The 21219-nt window shown below is 35.1% G+C and overlaps 1 protein-coding gene and 1 long non-coding RNA gene across 2 annotated transcripts in view; both read left to right on the forward strand.

Annotated features, from left to right (window-relative positions):
* LOC149557087 (uncharacterized) overlaps positions 1–12660 on the forward strand; it is an 86159-nt gene extending 73499 nt beyond the window's left edge. The window contains exons 2-3 of the long non-coding RNA XR_016352395.1: positions 11896–11998; positions 12610–12660. This is a non-coding gene — a long non-coding RNA (uncharacterized LOC149557087). The remainder of the gene's footprint in view (positions 1–11895; positions 11999–12609) is intronic.
* Positions 1–21219, forward strand: part of NDHU (Chaperone DnaJ-domain superfamily protein) — a 169818-nt gene that overhangs the window by 78676 nt on the left and 69923 nt on the right. Inside the window, exons 3-4 of the mRNA XM_089785943.1 lie at positions 12675–12764; positions 12881–13021. Coding sequence (XP_089642069.1) covers positions 12675–12764; positions 12881–13021 — 231 coding nt within the window. The remainder of the gene's footprint in view (positions 1–12674; positions 12765–12880; positions 13022–21219) is intronic.

Here is a 21219-nt window from a genome sequence, read left to right on the forward strand (position 1 = left end):
TATCTGATTCACAATGATGTCTCAAATAATACGAAGCATTGTTTGAGACATTAATTAATAAATAAATAAATTATATTTATTGTTATAATATAATTGTTATATTAAAAATATTATTATTGAATATTATAATTATATTAAATAGTATTGTGATATCATTATTATAACGTAATTATATATAATATAAGATAATTATTCTATTTAATTAAATTGAGCCAAGAGTGGTGACCCTTGGTGAAGGGGTGCTGCCAATATGTAACAAGTAATACCAAATCTTCCTCTTCAGCAGAATGAAGAACATACATACACATAATCTGCAAGCAATCAGAATTTCAACATGCCTTACCACAATTCATATGGTATTTTATAGTTATCCACTCTTATTTGTCCTCTATTCAGAATGTAGACAACATTATAAGTTGCTTCTCTCCAATACGTGTCAAACAACCTAGCTTCTTATAGCATTGTCCTAGCCATGTGTTGTTCTATTCTTCCTTTGAACCACTCCATTTTGCTGAGGGATCCTTGCAACAAAATACTATCTCCCAATTCCATTTTCCCCAAAGCATTCTTTAAACCCATTAGAAGTTAAGAATTTGATTTTGAAACTATCCCATTTTTAACCATAGCTTTGAAGAACTTAAACATCTCGAATGCTTCATCTTTCCCTCATAAGGAATTGACTCATGTAATTCTAGAAAAGGCATCAATGAGTTACATAAAGTACCTTTAACCTTGTAAGTTCTTTATTTTGTTGGTCCACATAGGTCTATTTGAATCAACTCCAAGGGCTTGTAGTAGGATACTCCTTTGTCTGTTTTTCTTGTTGACATTCCTTGCAAAGAGTGCTTGAGGATTTTCTAGTCTTATGCATGTCTCTCATAGCTCATTAAGAACTAATCTTCACAAAGTTGTTCAAAATTTATGGGACCCATTCTTCTATGTGATAACCAACTTTGGCCCGTTTGTACCAAGAGACATTTTCTTACTTTGATTTCATTGAGATTATACAATTACTTTTTGCACCACTACCTTTGGCAACAACTTTACCATGCTTGCATCCCTGATTTCACATTTCCGTGCTTTAAATGAGAGATTGTACCCTTTGTGTCATGTCCCCTCCCCCTTCCCTTCAATTAAGCTCAAAGTTGCACTTAGCCTACATTTACATCCCTGCAGCCTTAAGCTATAAAGTCAGGGATGTCTAGGGATGGAATGTGGGACACGTCTATTTTTGAATGCAACCTTAGCCGTTGCTATTCTATGTCACATTGCAAACCTTAGTGATGGAGAACACATAAAGTTTACGTGGCAGGAGACTAGTAACTAATCACTTGGCGGCCACATCATATTATTCTCCCTTTGTGGCTGTGTTTGTAACTTCTCTGTCAGTCGCATGCGTGTTGAAGTCCATGTAATCTCTTTCCCTGCAGTTGAAGTGGGTTCAAGAGTTTTATCAGGAGTGCCTGGGGAAGGAGAAGGTATTCAAATTTAGGTAATCTTCTCAATTTGCAATTCTGTTTGGAAGGACGTCATCCTATCTATAGTCATTTGGACAACACCCTAAATGCATTGTTCCAATTTTGTTCACAGTTGAAACTTGAGCATTCTAATTCGACTGCAGGTTGGAGTATATTGCTGTTGCTGTCAGGAGTCTGCACTGCAGATTGGGCTCACGATATCCTTGCTAGCGGTTTGGGTGACAACACAGGCCGGATTCTTAGTAACATGTGAATGTGTGAGAAAGATTGTGGTATAGGGGAGTGGTATCTGCGGGTGTAAAGCTCATTGTGGTTGGTTGCAAAGATTGTACAAGCTCCACTGACACTTCAGCCATGTAGCATGCAATCCTGTGGTTAAGTGTTAGGGTGACTAGTTGCACCTAGAATAATTCTTCTCAGAAAATCATTGGCTTGTCGTGCATAATACACTGTCTTTATCTGAGTACCTTTTAATTGTCTGATTGCTCTATTCTATTCTGGAATTGTAAGAATATAATTGTTAGCACTAGCAGTACAACAGCAGCAGACCATTACACTTTGCCGCACATTTGACTTAGTAGATCAATGGTTTAGAGTCTGGACCACTATCATTGTCTCAATTTTCCCATTATGTTAGACCTGGCATGCCTAGAACATTAGCAATGGAATTGTCACCAAGCTTTACTGAGCCACCATTCTGCATCTTCACCCTAATGAACTTTCTTTTGTCTCCAATCATGTGACTAGAACAGCCATTGCCTATTATCCATGGATTTCCTTCACTTTGTGCATGAGAAACAATTTTTACAATTATTGACTTTTCTGATTTCTAATCTTTTTGCATCATTTCTTACATTTTCTTAGGTTCTTTCTTCTGATGAACAGATATTTCTTCCTTCTTGTCTTGGCTTGGATGTTTAATTAAAGCGCTTCTACAAAGTCTAGCTATGTGTCAAAAATTATTGCGCTTATAATATTGAAATCCTATAGATGTGCAAATGATTTTTTTAATGAAATCACTCCTTGCAGAGATCATCCTGTAGTCCACTGCTTTATGACTATATTAATTACAAGAAAAACAATAACCAGAGAAGGAATGACAGAACCTACTTATGTGTACTTCTCTTGTAGGACTTGATCTTTTGAACAGAAGATGATTTCTTTACATTTGTCTTCTTCAGTTGCTTACCAATCTTTGAATTCTGACCTTCAAATCCAAAACAAAGGGTGACCTTCAATTGTTTATGATCTCATCTAGAATTTACTACTTTTTTCTTCACTCTTTTGTACTGTTCATTTTTTTTCCTCCAAAATCCTTTCTCAAGGATACAGGTTTTGATTCGAGATTCTCAGTCCTTTTCTTTTCCTCCAACTGAGCTGTCACAACTTCTTCTCTTCTTTGCTTCTTTTACTTGGACTTTTAAACTTATGATCATCTCTTTGGATTATGTAAGCTCCAATTTTTGTTTCTGATTTTCCTTTTTGAATGTCTTCAGATTGTCTAGGGAAGAGACGAGTTCACCTTTTAGATCAACAACTTCTTCCTCCTACTAGAATTCTTAAATTCCTTTTCACCATCTCAGATCTCCATTGCCATGAATAGCGATTTTTCTCTTTCACTTTCAGAAATGCGCTGATCACATTTATCAGATGAATCACTATCGTGTTTAGAATAGAAGCTCTTCTTACATTTATTATATTTTTTAGTGTTTTGACTCCTTGTAGCTCTTCGTGATTTCATAGGATTTATTCCCCTCTTTTTTTTTATCGTGACCTTTTCTCTCATCACTATTTTCAGTTTCCATTTTGTACAAAAAGATATTTAGAAGCATAGTGACCCATTTTACCACAGTTGAAGCATTTGAAAGGTAACTCACCTTTGTACTTGCTGGAACCTTTCTTTAGCTTCCTTACAAAATTGAGATTTACAAGATTGACATCAGGGATAATAGATTTATTCAAAGAAAGCATATTTAACAAAAGATGGCTTGTCATGTATGAATAGTGTTGGGTAGATATTTTGCAACTGACAATTTTGGGTAAAAATCCAGTCACAAAATAGGATGACCAACCACAGCGTGTGAGACAGTCTCTCTCCCACCTTAAAGGGAAGGTTCCCCCTTCTCACCATTCTTTGGATCAACTCAAGGTAAGCAAGAAGTCGAGAGATTTTATAAAATGGGTGTTACCAATATCCTTTCTTCTTAACTTTCAAGAAAGAATTCACTTACTCGTGGAGCGAGTAATGGGCAGGGTGAATCTCTAACTACACTTTATCAAGAGCTAGAAACAATGATACTGATAAACCTTCACGAACTTAAAGGCTAACTGAAAATGTATCAGTTTGGCTCTAAGTCCAGTCCTACTTCTATATGAAAAGCTTTACAATTAGGGCACAAACACTCCTAAAAGTAAGAATACTTAGCTATTTTGTGAATTAAGAAGAAAATATAAGCTACAAGCAAAGCTTTTAGCTATACACTTTCACAATTGTTCTAGGTCAAAGCTCTGGCTTCAATTGCTTCTTAACTCTTTTCTATTCAATTCATGAGACATAATTACCAATAACACAAGATAACATGAATCAAAGACAACTTCGATGAATTATAGACAAAGCTTACAATTCACACAAATAACAATCTTGCTTAATCAAAGTTAAGTCTCAAATGCTCCTTTGTATTCACTTTCTCTCAAAATAGTGCTTACACAAACAAAGTTCTGCTGACACAATTTCTCTAGAGCTCTCTTGCATAAAAGATAATGACGGTTTTACAATGAAGGTTACTCCTTTATATAGGCATGGGAGTTGAGAAAAAGCTAGAGGAAAAAGTGGGAGTTACTCAACCAACTTTGACCTAGTCTAACTAGAGAAGAAAATAAAAGGTTATATGCAACTGCACATGCAACTCGCATTTCATCCTTTTACATACGTGTAACTCGTATTACATGTAATTACACATCTTCATGCAATGCATCCTCTCCAACTACAAACATGAAAGAAGAAGAAGACAGAAGAGAAGGAAACAATTCTAAAGGGCCTTGTACTTGATGCAATCCTGGACAATCACAGGATAGGAAGTTCCTGTACTTTGTACCACTGCATTCACCTTGATAACCATGGTGTTGCATCTTTTGATAACCTCTAACTTTGACAAATTGTTTGTTATCATTTGAAAACTTGATGTGATCAAGCTTTTCTCGTTCAAGTTGTCGTGAATTCTCCTTTGTAGATCAGCACAAACTAGATTCGTTGACACTTTGAAAACCTTCTTGACGATGTCTGAATGTACACCCAGAAGTAAAGTGCTTGGTGCATGAGAATGCATACAAATAGAGATTGCTGATTTCCAAAATGTGACTTGGGCTTTCAAGATGTCATTGCACGGAAAATGGATTACATGTAAATGCAACATGCAATGGGAGATGGAAGGGGAAAAAAGATGTGAATGCGGGTGGAGGATGCACTTCATATGTAAGTGCAAATGAAGGATGAGATGAAAAACATGGAAAGATGCGAAAACATTTATTTTTTCATGTAAACGCAAATGCATATGAAGGGATGGAAATGGAAAATGGAAGTGAGATGATGAGTTTTATAGTCACTTTTGGTGAAAAGGAGAAGTCAAAGTACGTGGGAAGTGAAAATGACATCTTTTTGACTTTTCAAAATATGACTTTTAATCAAAATCGGACATTTTGGATGCAATTACGCGTAAGGCATTTCGTGTAATCATATTGTGCGAATGGAAGTGAAAAATGAGATGGGTGAAAATGGAAGTGGAAATGAGATTACATGCATGTGCGGATGGCGAATGCAATGAAAAACATGTAATCTCATTTCGTAAATGGGATTACATGCATGTGCGGATGGCGAATGGAATGAAAAACATGTAATCTCATTTCGTTAAGTGAGAGATGAAATGTTGTGACATAAAACAGAATGTGGACTATGGCAATGCTGTCGCATGTAATGAAGCAAAAACAAGTTTTTGGGAAAGAACTTGCAATTTCTCCAAGTGGAGAAAACCGGCAAGCAAGCACAAAACACAAAACACAAAAGAAACAACATACCTTCAGAAAATAACTCAAACATGCCAAGATGCAATGCACTTCAAAACTCAAATTCGAAATTGGGACTTGGGAAAGAACCAAAAACATGAAAATGAATAAAAACTTTATATTTTAAGGAAAAATGCACTTTCCATGGAAAAGATTTTCACAAATGGAAACTATCAAGTAATTTCATGCATAAAATAAGCAAGATAAGCATGAATAGAATAGCAAGGAGGAAGAAGTCCACTTACATGAAGATTAAGTGCCAAATATGAAGGAAAAAGATGCTCCAATGTTTGAAAAATTCTTCAAAAATGGTAAGGCCTTTTCCAACTTTGCAAATACAAATGGGAGAGGGTAGAAAATAAGGAGAAGTTGTTGGAAGATATCAAAACGTGCCCTAAAAACACTCCATATTCCAACATTTTTGAATGTTCATGCTTGTAAGACGTTTTTGGCAAAAAGGTTTTTTCTCATGTTGTAAGATCAAAACATTTTGATCATTAAACCTCAAAACATGAACTACAATGCAATGTAATCCCCAAAAGATGCCAAATCAATTTGGTTGGGAGGAAAAACATGCATTAAAAATGGATTTTCTTGCATATTTTTTCAAAAACGTGATCCATTATGAAAGTTTCAAAAACGTTTTTGAGGTAAATGAATCCATTTTAGAAGTAAGGAAACTCATTGCCATCCAAAAACGTTTCAAATGGAACAAATCGCATGCAAATCCATTGAGAAAAACTCAAGTTACGAGTAAAAATGGAGGTATTTGGAGTTTTCTTCAAAAACATGCCCTAGGATTGAGCTCCAAAAACAATTTTCAACATGTTAAATCCATTCTTGATGCAAAGAAAATCATTGCCAAGGAAAAACCTCTTCAATGGAGAAGATTTCATGCAAATCCACCAAGTAAATCTCAAGTTATGAGCAAAATTGGGTTCTTGGAGGCCAAATGCATGCTTTCCTTTCAAAATCAGACTTTTTGGGATGCATAGCATATTTTAAAACATGCAACAAGTTAAAATCGGACCTTGTGGGATCAACAACATGTTTTAAGACATGCAAGTCCTCAAAATCGGACTTTTTTGGGTCACTTGCATATATAAGTCACATCTCACTTTTTAGATTCAAAGATATGAAAACTTCACTTTTCATGTCATACCATCAAAAAGGTCCACTTATGATGAACTTTTAATGTAATGACATCAAAGAGGTCCACCAAAGTAAACTTCATATGCAATGGCATGTAAAAAGTCCACTTTTGATGGATTTTTCACGCATTTACATATAAAATGTCCACTTATGAAGACTTTAAGTTATTTAATTCACCTAAAATTATAAAAATGTTACAAAATGGGTCAAAAACAATATTTATTCATCATATTATGAAATATAATACATAAACATCATTTTAAAGTAACATTTAAATAAGCATTTGATTTTTAAAACCAAAAATTAAAATGAAACTATATAGTTATATAGCTACTTTAAGTGAAAAATTAAGAAGTAACTCAACTTAAAATTATAACATAAAGTGCACTATAGTCACTTTAAGTTATAAATTTAAAGTAAAAGTAACTTAAAAACATAACAAAAAGTGAATATCAATTTGAAAATATAACATCATATTTTTAATTCGTGCTATTGCACCCAAAAGGTCAACTTTTGAAGTACTAAAATGAGCATAACTCTTGACTAACAACTTCGATTGACATCTAGGTTAGACCGAATCAAAGGGAAAAAAGAAAGACATGACATGAGCAAAACCAAATGACTAAAAACTAACAAACGTAAACTCAAAAACAAAGAACAGACGATGAAGGCCTCAAAAATCAAGCAACGGCTCGACAGAAAGCAAAATGAAAAAGACTTGATGAAAGCCTTCAGTAAAAGGATTCATTATATCAATTAGTATTGATTGGGTGATCAATACTAACCAATTAAATAGTAAACTAAACTTAGAGAAATGCGAAACTAAGCTTGAAAAAGTTTCGTACTGTTACCTACATTTAGTAGTGACAAAATGTAAGACAAAAAATAGCTTGATCCTAATAATACTCAACAATTCCTATTTTATCTCAACTGATCCTCAACCATTTTTACTTGGAAACAGTCACACTGAATTCTATTTTATGCTGCTTCTGTTGCAGCTTTACAACAACATAACTAATATAGTTTTAAGTAAAATATTAAGTGCGAAAGATTCGGGCAATTTCTGCATACCATTAGTGTTGTTGGATTTCCATTCACTCTTCTACATGTTTTTTCCAATTATTACTTTTACTGTTTTACCATTATATCATGTAGAATTTGATATGAGCTTTGGCAATTTGTTGGCCTTTAATCAATATTAAATATAAATTAGTCCTTGCCGTTGTTGTGACTAACCTCTCTCTCTCTCTCTCACACACACATATCTTTGCTTGACCTTGGCATATATCTCAAGTCTCATCACCATGCAGACTCAAAAAACTAAAACTCTTATTCATTTGTATTTATGTTTTTCCCATTACTTCTATCTAATTATTTTGCCAAAATGAGTACTAGACAAGGTCTGAAAAACAAATAGTATTTTTCAATGACTTTGAAGCTGTAAGTACCCTATGTATCTTTATATTTTCCAAACATAAAATGATTAATGGATAAGATTCATCCAAGTGCAGCTTCTTTCATAACCCCAGTCTCATACATTTGTCCAACACCTCGGTTCTATTAAGAAATGCCACTGGCATGCTGGTGTCCACTCAAAGTGTGCCACAGTAATTGCAACTCCACACTTCACTGTTTTACAGTTTTCATGCACCTTGTGCAGAACTGCTTACCCACATAACATGGCATTGTATGTAGCTGCACATATTTTCATGTAGTGTGACAGCCTTTGTCCCACATGTTCTTATGTTTCAGCTGGAAATGTGTACATGCTACTAGCATCATCTGGGTTTTACACCTGGCACCATCTCGTCCACATGTGAAGTGCACTATACACATGTGACAGCAGTCAGTATATTGTTGAAGGCCTAATGATGACCCATATGTACAAGTTCTTGCATCATTTTACAAGGTACTATTGTGACCTTTCAACACATTGTCCAATTGCAAATGTGGCCTTTTGCTTTTTGGTTTGCTTGGTCTTTTTTTGCTTTAGTTCCTGGTAGTTTTAAAGTCAGTCCCCTGAGGCTTCTCAAGTTTCAAAAGGTTTCTTGAGTTTCAAATGAGAAAAGGCACAAAATTGGCCAAGTCTAGGATTGAAGAAATGTCCACTTGGCTTTGAGAATAGAATTGCTGAAAATCACCATGTCTGGAAGCATCTCTTAAAAAGCACCTGAAATGTATAAAAAACATAAAAATGTAAAATGACTTGAGAAAAGCTCAGAAGGTCACTTAATCTCGAGAATTCTTGATCATGCATACTTAGAATGAAAATCTTGAAGAAAATCGCTAATTATTTGTCAAATTACACCGAGGGATAACAAAATGACCAGTCTTAATTTAGGGACATTTGGGAATGCATAAAAATGGCTAATGAATTCCATCAAAATCGAAAATTCCCCTTCACAGGCTGAATGACACCCTTGAGCATAAATCCTTGGAAGGAAAGGAAGTCCTTTGAAATGTAAAAATAACTCTTGTGTGTGCAAACTATGCCACTAAGCATTAGTACCAGAGGGGTATGGAATTCAGTTCATATAACAAAATCCGCGAACCTGCCCAATGTGCGTTCATGACCGCAAACTCACACTATCCAAGGAATTTTCAAAAGGTTTAAAATTTATTACCTAGTCCCATCCGCACTCCAAGACATGGATTCATCCTTGACAATGAGCTCTTCATGGAGTGATATCTTCCTTCCCTCCTCAAGTGCACATGAATGCGGGTCAGGGAGTGCCAAATTAATTGCTGCAAGTGCCAAAAGTTAAATATTAAAATTCTTCCTAGGTGTCTAATGTGCACTCATGTAGAGATGAGGTGAAAATGAGTTAATTAAAAAATTCAACGATTAAATTGCAAAAACATTAGAATATTTAAATTGTCAAAGTATTTGAGATGCCAACCACTTATTTAGTGGGCACCCATGGATGAAGTGTATTGATGAATCTAAACCACCTAGAATGGAAATTTTGAAGAAAAAGAAAAAGTGTGAAAAGTGGCTTTAAAGCATAAGAAGATTGTAAACAACTCAAGATTCCTTTCTATAAAAATAGAAACTTGGAGGATATGGTTGGAATTATTAAAACACTAAGTTACCAGATTCAATTTTGGAAGATGAATTTCAAAGGTCAGTTTTCTCCAAAGTTGGATTTGGTTCAAATTCACTCAAAACTCTGCCACAGTCAAGTAAATCTGCTCAAAATTCTCTTAGAAGAACCTTGTAAGAATTTTTGAGGAATTTGGAAGACTTTTGATTTGGACAAAAGAACCCAAAACAAATTTGGGGTGAATTTGACAAAAAAAGTTTTTTTTTTTTGACTTTTTGATAACAAATTTTTGCCAACTTAGGCCTATTTAACTCTCCAACCCTAAAAGTGACCACTAAAAAGACCAAAAGGATTGTTTTATATGTCATTTGTACATATTTGAATGAAAGGAAAATTTCTTGCCTTCATTTGTGTATAAACTTATTTGTTGCTGCACATATATATATATATATATATATATATTTTCACAAAAAACTTCTACAGATGAACCCAAAACAAATCCGAACCCAACCCAAAAAACTTTGGACGAATTTTGAACCCAAAGATCAAACTTGCATCTATAATGGAATCCGAACCGACAACTCAGTCAAGACAGTTACTAAATTTATCCGTGGGCGATTTTTCTATATAAAGTGGGATTTCCATTTCAATTTTACATCAGTTGGAAGAATTTGAGAGAAGGCTTGAGCTTTTTGGAAATAAGAGGCATGCGAATTTTGGAGAGAGAATGTTTCCTTTTAGAGAGAAGTTTTATAGTAAATTTTCAAAGTTGGGAGATTTCCCCCTACAAAGTCTTAAATTCCTTTCAACTATAGAATGAAAATATATGGAAGAGGTTTTTTGTGTTATATTTTAAATTCTTTTCACGATTTTTATGTCAATTATTTTATTTTGTTGGAGGGAGACTTCTTGTTCCCTAATGTTCAAGGAAGATTTTCAAGTCCTAGAATTCCAAGTTCGAAAGGTGAAGATGTCCTGGTTACAAGAAATCTAACTCAGGGCATTCAAGGTTCAAGACCTCAAAGATCAAAGTTCAAGTTTAAATGAAGGAAGAATGCAACATCTTGAGGTTCTTGTGGAAATCCAAGATCAAAAGTTAGAAAGTCCAATCCATTTCAAGAAGATGAATTCCCAAGAAGGTACATGGAAGGAAGAAAATGATCAAAGAGGGATAATTTCAAAAGGAGTAATCAAAGTTGGACCTTGGTTACAAAATGATGCAGTTAGAAAATACTTGATATTGATATGGTGACCAGACATCTTCACTAGCTAATCAAAGGTCTTCAAGCCAACATGTCCAAATCGTTTTATTTAAAAAAGGGAATTCGAGCATAATCTATTCTGGGCGGATGACCATTTATGTGTAGTAGGCATCTTGCTTTATTAGAGGTCAACTTTGATTACTCTCCCACTGAGTGGATGCTTCTCTTCTGATTGGTCTACGTGGATCCACTTACTAATGATAGAATCTCTCTCCTTGATCTAATCTTAATTAGGGCTGAGATGGCAAAACTTGGTTACTAAATGTTGTTTCAATCCAAGTGCACTTTTTATTTTGACACCTATATAAAGGCTCTGCCTTCTCATTTGTAAAATATAAGATAGGTAGATAGGTAGATAGATAGCTTATTAGAAGTGGAGAGCTCTTGCTCCGTAGAGTAGATGTAGGCTTGCTCCTTAGAGTATATGTAGGATAGGAGAAGGGAGATATTGTTGTAAGACTTGGAGAAATAAAAAATTGAAATGGTGGATTCATGTTTATTTCAATCTGATGCATCGTTTTCTTCCAATTTCTCAATTGATAGATATGATGCTTTGATTTTAATGGAGAATGTAATGGTGTTTGATTAACTTTTATGGCTTGTACTTTTTTCATCTTGTTGATTATAAGTTGCTATATAAAGTTGACCCAAGCCCCTATTATTTGGATGTTTAACTTCGATCATTGAATGTACATTTTTCGTTATGATGGTGTACTTTCTGATATGAAAAATATCTTCGTAGACATTGAAAGATTGCACCAATTCTTGCAGAGTTGTAGTTAATCTTGGTGAATCAGAGCTTGGTTATTTGGAATCAGTCCATAAAAGTAGGATCCATTGATGGCATTTCCCTTAGGAGTAGAATTGGATCCTTCTAACCCTTTCCCCCTTTAATTTCAGTACATTTCAGGTGTGTCGTCCAAGGAATAGGCATCATGAGATTGCAATATCCGATGAAGATGTTCCAGCCAACATAGCAGAAGAGGTGAAAAACTATTCAAATGTAAGTCCCTTTGTGTTAACAACATATCACAATGATTATTGAGCTTATCAACACATAAAAGGAACCTTGCAATCACTTGTATGATCTTTCACAGTCTTAGCATACACAAGATTTTGATCAAGAGAGGATCAGATACCTTGGTATTTTATTTTGTGTTGGTGTGGTCATAAAACACCCATTGACAAGTAGATGTAGAGGACTAACTAGTAAATTTGCTGTAAATATGTCATTACATACCTCTCGTACACAACACATTTACCTTTCAGTGTTTTTATGACTATTGCATCCAATTTGCATTTCTGCTAAAGGTTTCATCTGCACATTCCGCAATCTTGTTTTTTATGACTATTATTTTCCAATTTGCATTTTAGCTAGAGGTTTCATTTGCACATTCCACAATCTTGTAGATTGCTAGCTAATTTTCAAATTTGTCTGCTGATCCACCTGGGAATTGGATCAGACATTCTGTGATTATATGCTAGAAACTGCCTATTTGTATATAAACTTGAAGTATAGGTGATTATAATTTCAATTTATTCTACAGGATATGCAATAAAATTATACTCTTAAAGCCCGCTTCTATTTATATTTTCTTGATTCCTGATGTTTAGGTTCGTGAGGCATTTAAGAGGAAGTGTGAGCTTCTATTTATATTTTCTTGATTCCTGATGTTTAGGTTCGTGAGGCATTTAAGAGGAAGTGTGAAGACCTTATGCATCAAGAGTTGGATGAAGAGAAAGCTCAAAGTAAGATACAAGATTTAAAGGTCTGAAATTGTTCCCATGTCTATGAAACTATTCATACTGCATCTGAGTTATTTGACATTTACATTCTACCCAATTTCACTGAGTAATTTACAGTGGTATTGAACTCCATTGTCAGGAATCTTATGAGATTTTGTCATCAGAGGAGGAAAGAAGGTTCTATGACTGGAGTGTAGCAAGGGTTGAAAACAAAGAAAGATATGTTTGGCCTTACGAAGTTGACATAACTCAACGGTCATCTGCAGAGTGTCCTCCACAGGTACTTGCTCTTTTTTAATTCCAATTAGGATACTTTCCTAAAGAATGCAATGCGTGGCTTGCCAGATGAATTTGACATTATGTTTTTATTGTCCATTTGTTTCAGACTTTTGGAAGTTGAATGAAGGTGTAATGTGTTTTTATTTTGTGTTGTCCTTGAATTTTTGAGAGAACAATCAGAATACGGCAAATTAAGTTAAGCAATTCTTTAGATATTGAAAAAGACTGCATATTATTTCATAGATAATAGGATTCCATTATATTCTTGTCAACAACTACGTGCAAAAGGCAACAACTTCCATTATGTGTGATTCTCAAATAAATGAAATGGCTCAGACATATGTAATGGATTTTGTTGAAGAAAAGATAGATAAAAGCAACAGTAAAGGGATGAGATATTCTACCCAGACACAATATAAAATGAGAGTTGCAGAGTACCATATGAATAAATTAGATCCTGTCTGTAACCTGCATTAATTGGCCATACCTTATTTCTCCTTTATAATTCTATGCCCCTCAATTTTAAAGGCCTTATCCCTCTTGCGAGAGGGCCACGGTGACCTCGCTGAATTCCATCCTCAGCCCCTCAAACTTTCAGGTTTGCAGTCTTAAAAAATCTGATCTGCGGAGGCCTTACAAATTTTATTTTGCACCATGCAAAAAGACAACCAAAAGGCCAAATTCATAAATATGTGTGACCTCTGATAGATAACCTTTCATAAATATCTTTTTGATGCTGGTGAAATGGAGAATCGAGAAAAGTGCCTTGTCATCAAGGAAAAGACCCTTGACAAGCCTATTCATGGGAACTTTTCTTGAACTGATACTGTGAAACTTTGGGTTTTTAAAAAGTTGAAATCAATTGGATCCACTAGAATAGTTATGATGGTGAAAGGGTATTTCATGGCTGTTTTATTTATTATAAATACAGATGACCAAGCCTTTCAAGAGGAGCTCCGGTTCATGAAAAAGTGTCGATTACTCTTATAAAGCACTGACAGTACCCTTCCAAAAATTTGGTGTTTGTCAAAATCATTGATGATTTGATCTGTTTACATAATGTTTCACTTCATTCTCTTCCACAACTGCTAAATTAAAAGGGATTGTTTCTTTTCCATTTCTTTCCATCATTTATTCTTGCAGTCAGTTCTCATTCATTTTGCTTTTCTTGTTCCTCTTTTTTCTGACTCTGATATATCTAAAATATTGATGCTCAAAGATTCCTCATGTCTCCCATTCATCCTCATTAAAAGCTATATTTTCCACCCTGGAGAAGGCTAATTATGGAATGATCTAAGTGAACTAAATTTACAAAAGAATTTTCTTCTGCTACTTTCCCACTGTTGATTTTCCACCTGATCAGCTGACTAAGATCTCTCCTCATGAGAATTAGGCGGCATACCTTTTCATAATCACTTCTCGAACACATGATCCAATCTCATCTATCTGATCTAGGTCAAATATAATAAACAATCTTTCATCTCATTAAAAAAGATATTGTTTAAAAAAATATTCACTTAATGTCTATAATATTGAATTTCAACTGCACAAAAGCTGCAAAGGAAATCTACAGTACTATACACTTTGAAAAGCTTTCTGGAGTAATTTGAAAATTTTCAGAGGGAATATTTTATTGATCTATCAACATTCTGATTTTTTAAATAAAATTAATTAAAATAAATTAAAAATAGTAAATAGTACTTGCAGCCATCACAAATCATGAATATATTGGCTAAAACACTAATATTGTCCTATCAAAAGAACACACATCTGAAAGCACCCAATATGTAACATGCTAAAAATTCAGAAACTAATTAATTCTTAAATAAAGATAACAGATCATATTCTTAACCGAAGGAAAAGAGATACAGTTAAATCAGTTACTCAACCACTTCACATGAAAAATGAAATACGAACTAACCATGTTCTAGATTTACATATGAATAGAAAATATCAACAGTTAACTACTAGCTCACATGACATTCAGTTATTAACTACCATTTCCATTGTGAAATATTTTATGGATAACAACATATTTTAACAAGGAAGTACAAATGAAACTTAAAGGATTACTAGAGTAAAAGCAGTTTATGACACAGAGTTGTGCAAGCCTTGGCATCTGGAAGAGAGGAGAAGCATTGCCAACCTTCCAACTGCAGACCCTTAGTATCCCCTCACAATCTGCAATGGGAAAGGCCCTCTCTACCCTGGAAGTTGGCTTGGGACACTCTCATCCAGCGGCTGAGCATCTTGGTGTCGAGTGTCGACTAGTCAATTGTTGAGACTGTGGACACATTCCAACCAGGCTATCTTACAATTGCTAGCACCTTGACCTCTGGTGATCATGGTGGCAAATGCCATTAACTACCTTGGCCAAGGATTTTGGATGGGCAATTTATGTGCCCGATCACCCACGGCTTGACTTGACAACAAGAAAATGCAAAAGGATTACCATGAGCTATTTTTATATTTGTTTTTCAAGTATTTGTATTGATTTTATTTCCTTCTTTCATTGTAGGATTCTTCCCACTCTTTCCTCCCATAGCTCAACCATGATGGTCCTTATTACTTGGGAGAAATTTATATTAAATCTCTGGATTTCATGATCTCTCATTCCTTTTCCATACATCATGCCTTTATTGGCCTATGGCATCACAAGACAATATGCTTTTAGTTCTTTTTTATCACATCAAGAGAGTTTTCCATCTCAAGGGCATATCAACTATGCCCCTGTATGGTGCTTCTTTATTCAGATCAAATAAAAAAAATGCAACACAATATCACACTAGCAGAGCATATTGGTGAACAAATAAGATCATCATGGATCAAAATATGTTTGGCTTTGTTCTTGTAGACGGGGAGTGAATCTTAATAACAGAGCTGATAACATTGGCATATATAGGAAATATAAAACATAATAATTACAATGGGATTCACAAGTTGTGACCTAATTCCTCGTGATCGACTTGTTTGAGTATGGAAATTGTACTATAATCCAGCACCAAGACCTCAGAATAAACCTATGGATAATCATGGGCTTTAGCCCACAAGCTTCGGCTCTAGCATAAATAAGAACAAGTATCAGCCAAGAATGAATATGACCTCCCGCGTTGGTTCGGTTAGACCAAGATTGAGGTGGCAAGAACGTTTCAAGACTTTATAAATTCAAAAAGAAATATATATTCAAATATGATAGTTATGAGTGCTAAATGTGGGCCTCTAATTTAATGACACTTCAACATGACCATTATTTGTTAGGTACATTGGAGAATGAACATGAGATTGTTCATCTTGAATGTTTGAACAAGGCGACATGTTGCCTTCCACCAAGATGGGGTTTTAAGTTTTGCTCTTAGAATTGAGAGTTCAGTAACCAGACCAACTAGAACGAAGGACTTGAATGCATACTATGCAAGATTAAACAAGAATGCGTGCAAGATTAAACTATATGGATGCAAATTAATCTAAGAATGAAGTAAGTGAAAGTAAACTAAAATGTATGCATTGTATTCTAAATGAGTATGAAAGCTATGAAAGCAGATGATAGCAATGAGATCTTTGAATGCAAATATTTGAGTTCTCAAAATGACAGTGTTTCACTACTCAACAATTGCATCATCTTCAATGAGAGACACAATTTCTCCTTTTATATATTCCTAGAATCAATCAACGGTCAAGATTGAATCAGCTGAACGATGGAGATTTGATGAGAGTTCTGTCAGAATGACAAGTTTCCTTGATTGCAGGAGTTAACTGACTGCTTTTGGAGTGAATGATGCAATTAACTGATTTGTTTCCTTTTTTGATTTCAATTGACTCATTGTTTCCAATTTTGAACTGAAGAGAGGATTTTGGAGAGAATATTTGATTTATTTAAACTAAATGTGACCTCATAAGTGCATTTTCCAAATTAATTGAATAATTAAATTCCATAATTAGGATGAGGGTATTTAATTAAATCAAATGCATTTAATTTCTTATGTGCATTAGCTAAAGGGTGTGAATTAATTTAAGTTAAAGTGCTAGGACTTATAATTAAATTAATTTGATTAGAGAGATTATTTAGCCAACTTTAGTCAATTATTAGGAATTAAATGAAAGTATGTGATTATTGCAGTTTAATGGTTTTCTGCATTTGACACTTAGGTCAAGTAAAGACAATCAGAATCAGAAATGCCTAGTACAATAGGACTTTGTTGATCAAGAAATTGATGTTGTGAGGCCAATGCACCGAAATTGGTTTAGGATGGCTAGATGCCAATTTTGAGCTATTACAATGGCTCAATGCCACAAGGTGGCAGATACAAAATGCAATAAGGTTGATCGAGCAATTTAATAAATGACCATGCCCACATCAAGGAAAATATAAAAGCAAGGGGCAAAACAATACATCTAACACATATCTTGGTATAAGAATATCACATCTCATATTTTCATGCTTGCCTGAGTCATGATATGCAGGTATATATATGTGCATATATACATATGTTTACCGTACGGGTAAAATAAATGAATGCATATAGACAATGGAACACGAACAAAAAACTCCTTTTATTATATTCGCATATGCCAGAACATTACATTATGCTTGATAAGATGAATGATGATCTACAATGATCCCAGACAGGATATAAATACTATCCGCCGAACCTTCCCGAAGGAGTCCATCGGCCACAAACATTATGTCCGCTACAAACTATTTACCTTTCGGCGACAAAATCTTTACTGACGACGTCGGCTACAGAATACAAAAACACCGACGACAATCAAGTCGGCTAACATAGTTTCTACCGATGACATCAACCCGTCGGCTACACAATATTTACCGACGACAACATATATGTATACGCTAGTGATAATTTTGCACACACACACACAGATATATATGTTTGTGTATACATACGTACACATTTCATACCCACACAAGTATGAGTATAGACGAGATGTTATTATACCAAGGTATGATAGCTTGCACAGAGCACAAAATTCAACACACAGTGAAGGTAATATTCTTACTTAAGTTCTTTATAATGTTTCTATTTTATTTGTTTATTTGAATAGCTCATGGTAGTTCCTATACTTTCTTGATTGTCTAGCCGTTCTAGTCCTTGGTCTAGGTGGTTAAGTTCATACCTATTGATCTAATGGTGGATTTGGGTGTCCCCTTCTTAACTCCCATCTTGGCAAAACTTCCCTTCGTCGTCATGCTCCTGCAAAATGGAAATGGTTATGGGTAATAACATATTCTCATAATTTAAAATAATAAAAATATCACATAATAATTCTAAATTTCTATGATATTCATTCTTCCAAATTCATCTTAATGACTATCTAACAAACCACATGATACATAACCTAAAACCAAATTTCCATTTCACATGAATCAAAATATCTCAACAGTTTTATCAATACAACCAATTTCACAAGAACTATTATTTTCAACAAATTTACTGAACAACTAACTTCACATGAATTTCTCCAATGGCTAGAATAGTATTTAATGTAGAAAAATTTGGGATGTAACACAATAAGTCCGAGTTAAATAATAGTGAACTTACCTATATTCACCCATTCCACTATGACCACCTTATAGGCTATGTTTCAATCCTTTTGCGGTTCACTTTTCTAAAAGTTGTGAATGACATGTAAAATTGATTGGTTGGCTATGGAAGGCCCATGACTCATTTTTTTTCAAACTTAAATCCTATCTTCCTTGGTACGTAAACATATTAGTAGTGCAATGTTTCCCCCCAATAGTCTCGTGTTCCATTTCAAGTAGTTGGAACTCCTTTTGTGCTGGAAAGTGGTGTGGCCAGGGGTGTAGGCTTGGTTGGATGGTAGATTAAATTTCAAAGATTTACTTGTAATGTTGTGATTCCAAATCTTTCACCACCACATCCCCTATGTTTTCCATCTAGTCAAGGAATGCTCTAATGGAAATTTGGACCTGGAAATTCTTTTTAAAAAGATCTCATGTCCATCTCATATGTTAAGCTTCATCTTTTGGAAGCCCTTCATCACTCTTCGATTTATCATGGCTCTTATTTGCAGCTATAAATTAGTACGTTCATGCTGCCTATTAGTATGGTTAGCACCATTAATCAACACGGTAGATAAAATAGTACTTTTTGGATTATTCTGAAAATAAATATGCATGCAAATATATATATTCATATGTAATGGGCACCCTTGGATGTCCCAAAAAACTAAACCAATTTGCTGAAAGGAATTTTGCCAAATAGTTTGCATGCAACCTCTTATTTCTCCGTTTAATGTTTTAAACCCCTTATAACTCCGAAAATCAAACGTTTATTTGTTTGTTGTGTTTTGTGCATGGAATTGGTATCATACAACATAAACAAGAAAGAAACTACAATAATATGCAAAGTGGAAATGAACTGCTGCTAATAAAATGTTATTTTCAGAATTCATAAAACCAAATACATGGCAGATTTAACAACTCACTAATTACTTCAGCAGTATTGACATAATACTCCAGCCCATGCTTTCAAACTTGCTGCTACAATACTTTGTCCTTCAATCAATCCACTACCTTCGTAATACCATTCCCTCAAAGCGGCATAAGCGTCGGACAAGTAGTGAAGAAGATATGAGCAAAATACCAAATCTGCCTGTAGCCGAAAATGCAACTAAACTGCCTGATAATGAAAGCCAATAACAAAGAATTCCAAAGGCCAAACCCCAAGGGAATGACGTCTAGAATGTTACAAGAGAGGATAGACGTCCTCAAATGCCAAGAACAGAGCTGCAACTCACACACCAATTTCTTCTCATATTCAACCTTCCTAATGAAGCCACAAATGCTTCCTTTTATTCTATTTCCAACGGCCCGCTCAACTCATATGGGCAATGTGGGATAAAAGATATGTAATATATAAAACATATATTAAAATACCCCTTATGTCTCCCTTGGGTACACATCACCATAAAATAAATATTAAAGTAACACTTTAACATTTTACAATTAAATTAGACGTTACTTTAATAAAACTTCAGGCATTAAAATGTATTAGCAATCGAACTCCGAATAATGCGAGTGATAGCTCATCGGAAAGCTCTCACCGAGGAGTATCGAATCCAATCACCAAAATTGACCTGCACTGTGTCCTGCCGACTTACTAAAAATAGTATGCCTGAAACTAAGTAAATCAACTTCGTTTTGGCCCAAACTGGAAATGACTAGGCCAAAACACTCCAAGATCCCATTAAACCCTTCGTTAGCCCTTGGGATCATGTAGAACAAGGCTAACGCACACACACTTGGTCAACTGCTAAAATGGGGACATTACAGTCCGCCCCCCTTGAAATTGCTTGTCCTCAAGCAATCTCAGTCCAGCCTGCTGAATAACCTGCTCACTCTCCCATGTAGAATCTTCCTCCGGCAGGTCTTTCCATCTGACCAAATACTCCTTCACTATCCTGTTTCTAAGCTTCCTCTCTCTGGTATCCAGAATAGCCTCAGGTACTAACACAAGCTTCCCCTCCTCATCCAAAGGGGGTAAATCTGCAAAAGGCACTACACTCTGACCAATGGCTTTCTTAAACCTAGACACATGAAACACATTGTGCACTCGATTGCCCTCTGGAAGCTCAAGCTCATAGGCGACTTTGCCCACTTTGCGAATCACCCTGTAGGGACCATAAAATCTAGGTTTCAACTTTTCAACTCCGCTCTTCTTGAGCGATGACTGTCTATATGGTTGTAGCCTCAAGTAAACCATATCCCCTACCTCGAAGCTGTGCTCTATTCGGTGCTGATCAGCATACAATTTCTGTTGATTCTGGGCCTGTTGTATATTCTCTTTGAGCACTTTCAGGATGTCCTGACTATCCTGCAATAAGTTTTTGGCTTTGGGCACTCTACTGTCCCCCAAAACTAAATCCATGAAGCTAGGTGCTTCATAACCATAGAGTGCCATGAAAGGAGTCATCTTGATGGACATATGATAAGTGGTGTTATAACAATACTCTCCCATATGCAACCATCTGATCCAAGCCTTTTGTTGTGTAGTTACATAGTTCCTCAAATATCCTTCCGCCCATTTATTCACAATCTCTGTTTGCCCATCTGTTTGCGGATGATAACTAGTGCTAGGTGTAAGATCTGTACCACACAACCTAAACAAGTCTTGCCAAAAAACACTCATAAACTTACTATCCCGGTCGCTGACAATGAAT

The sequence above is a fragment of the Cupressus sempervirens genome, chromosome 5, assembly GCF_028749045.1.
Source record: "Cupressus sempervirens isolate cs-2001-9-10 chromosome 5, ASM2874904v1, whole genome shotgun sequence".
Classification (NCBI taxonomy): domain Eukaryota; kingdom Viridiplantae; phylum Streptophyta; class Pinopsida; order Cupressales; family Cupressaceae; genus Cupressus; species Cupressus sempervirens.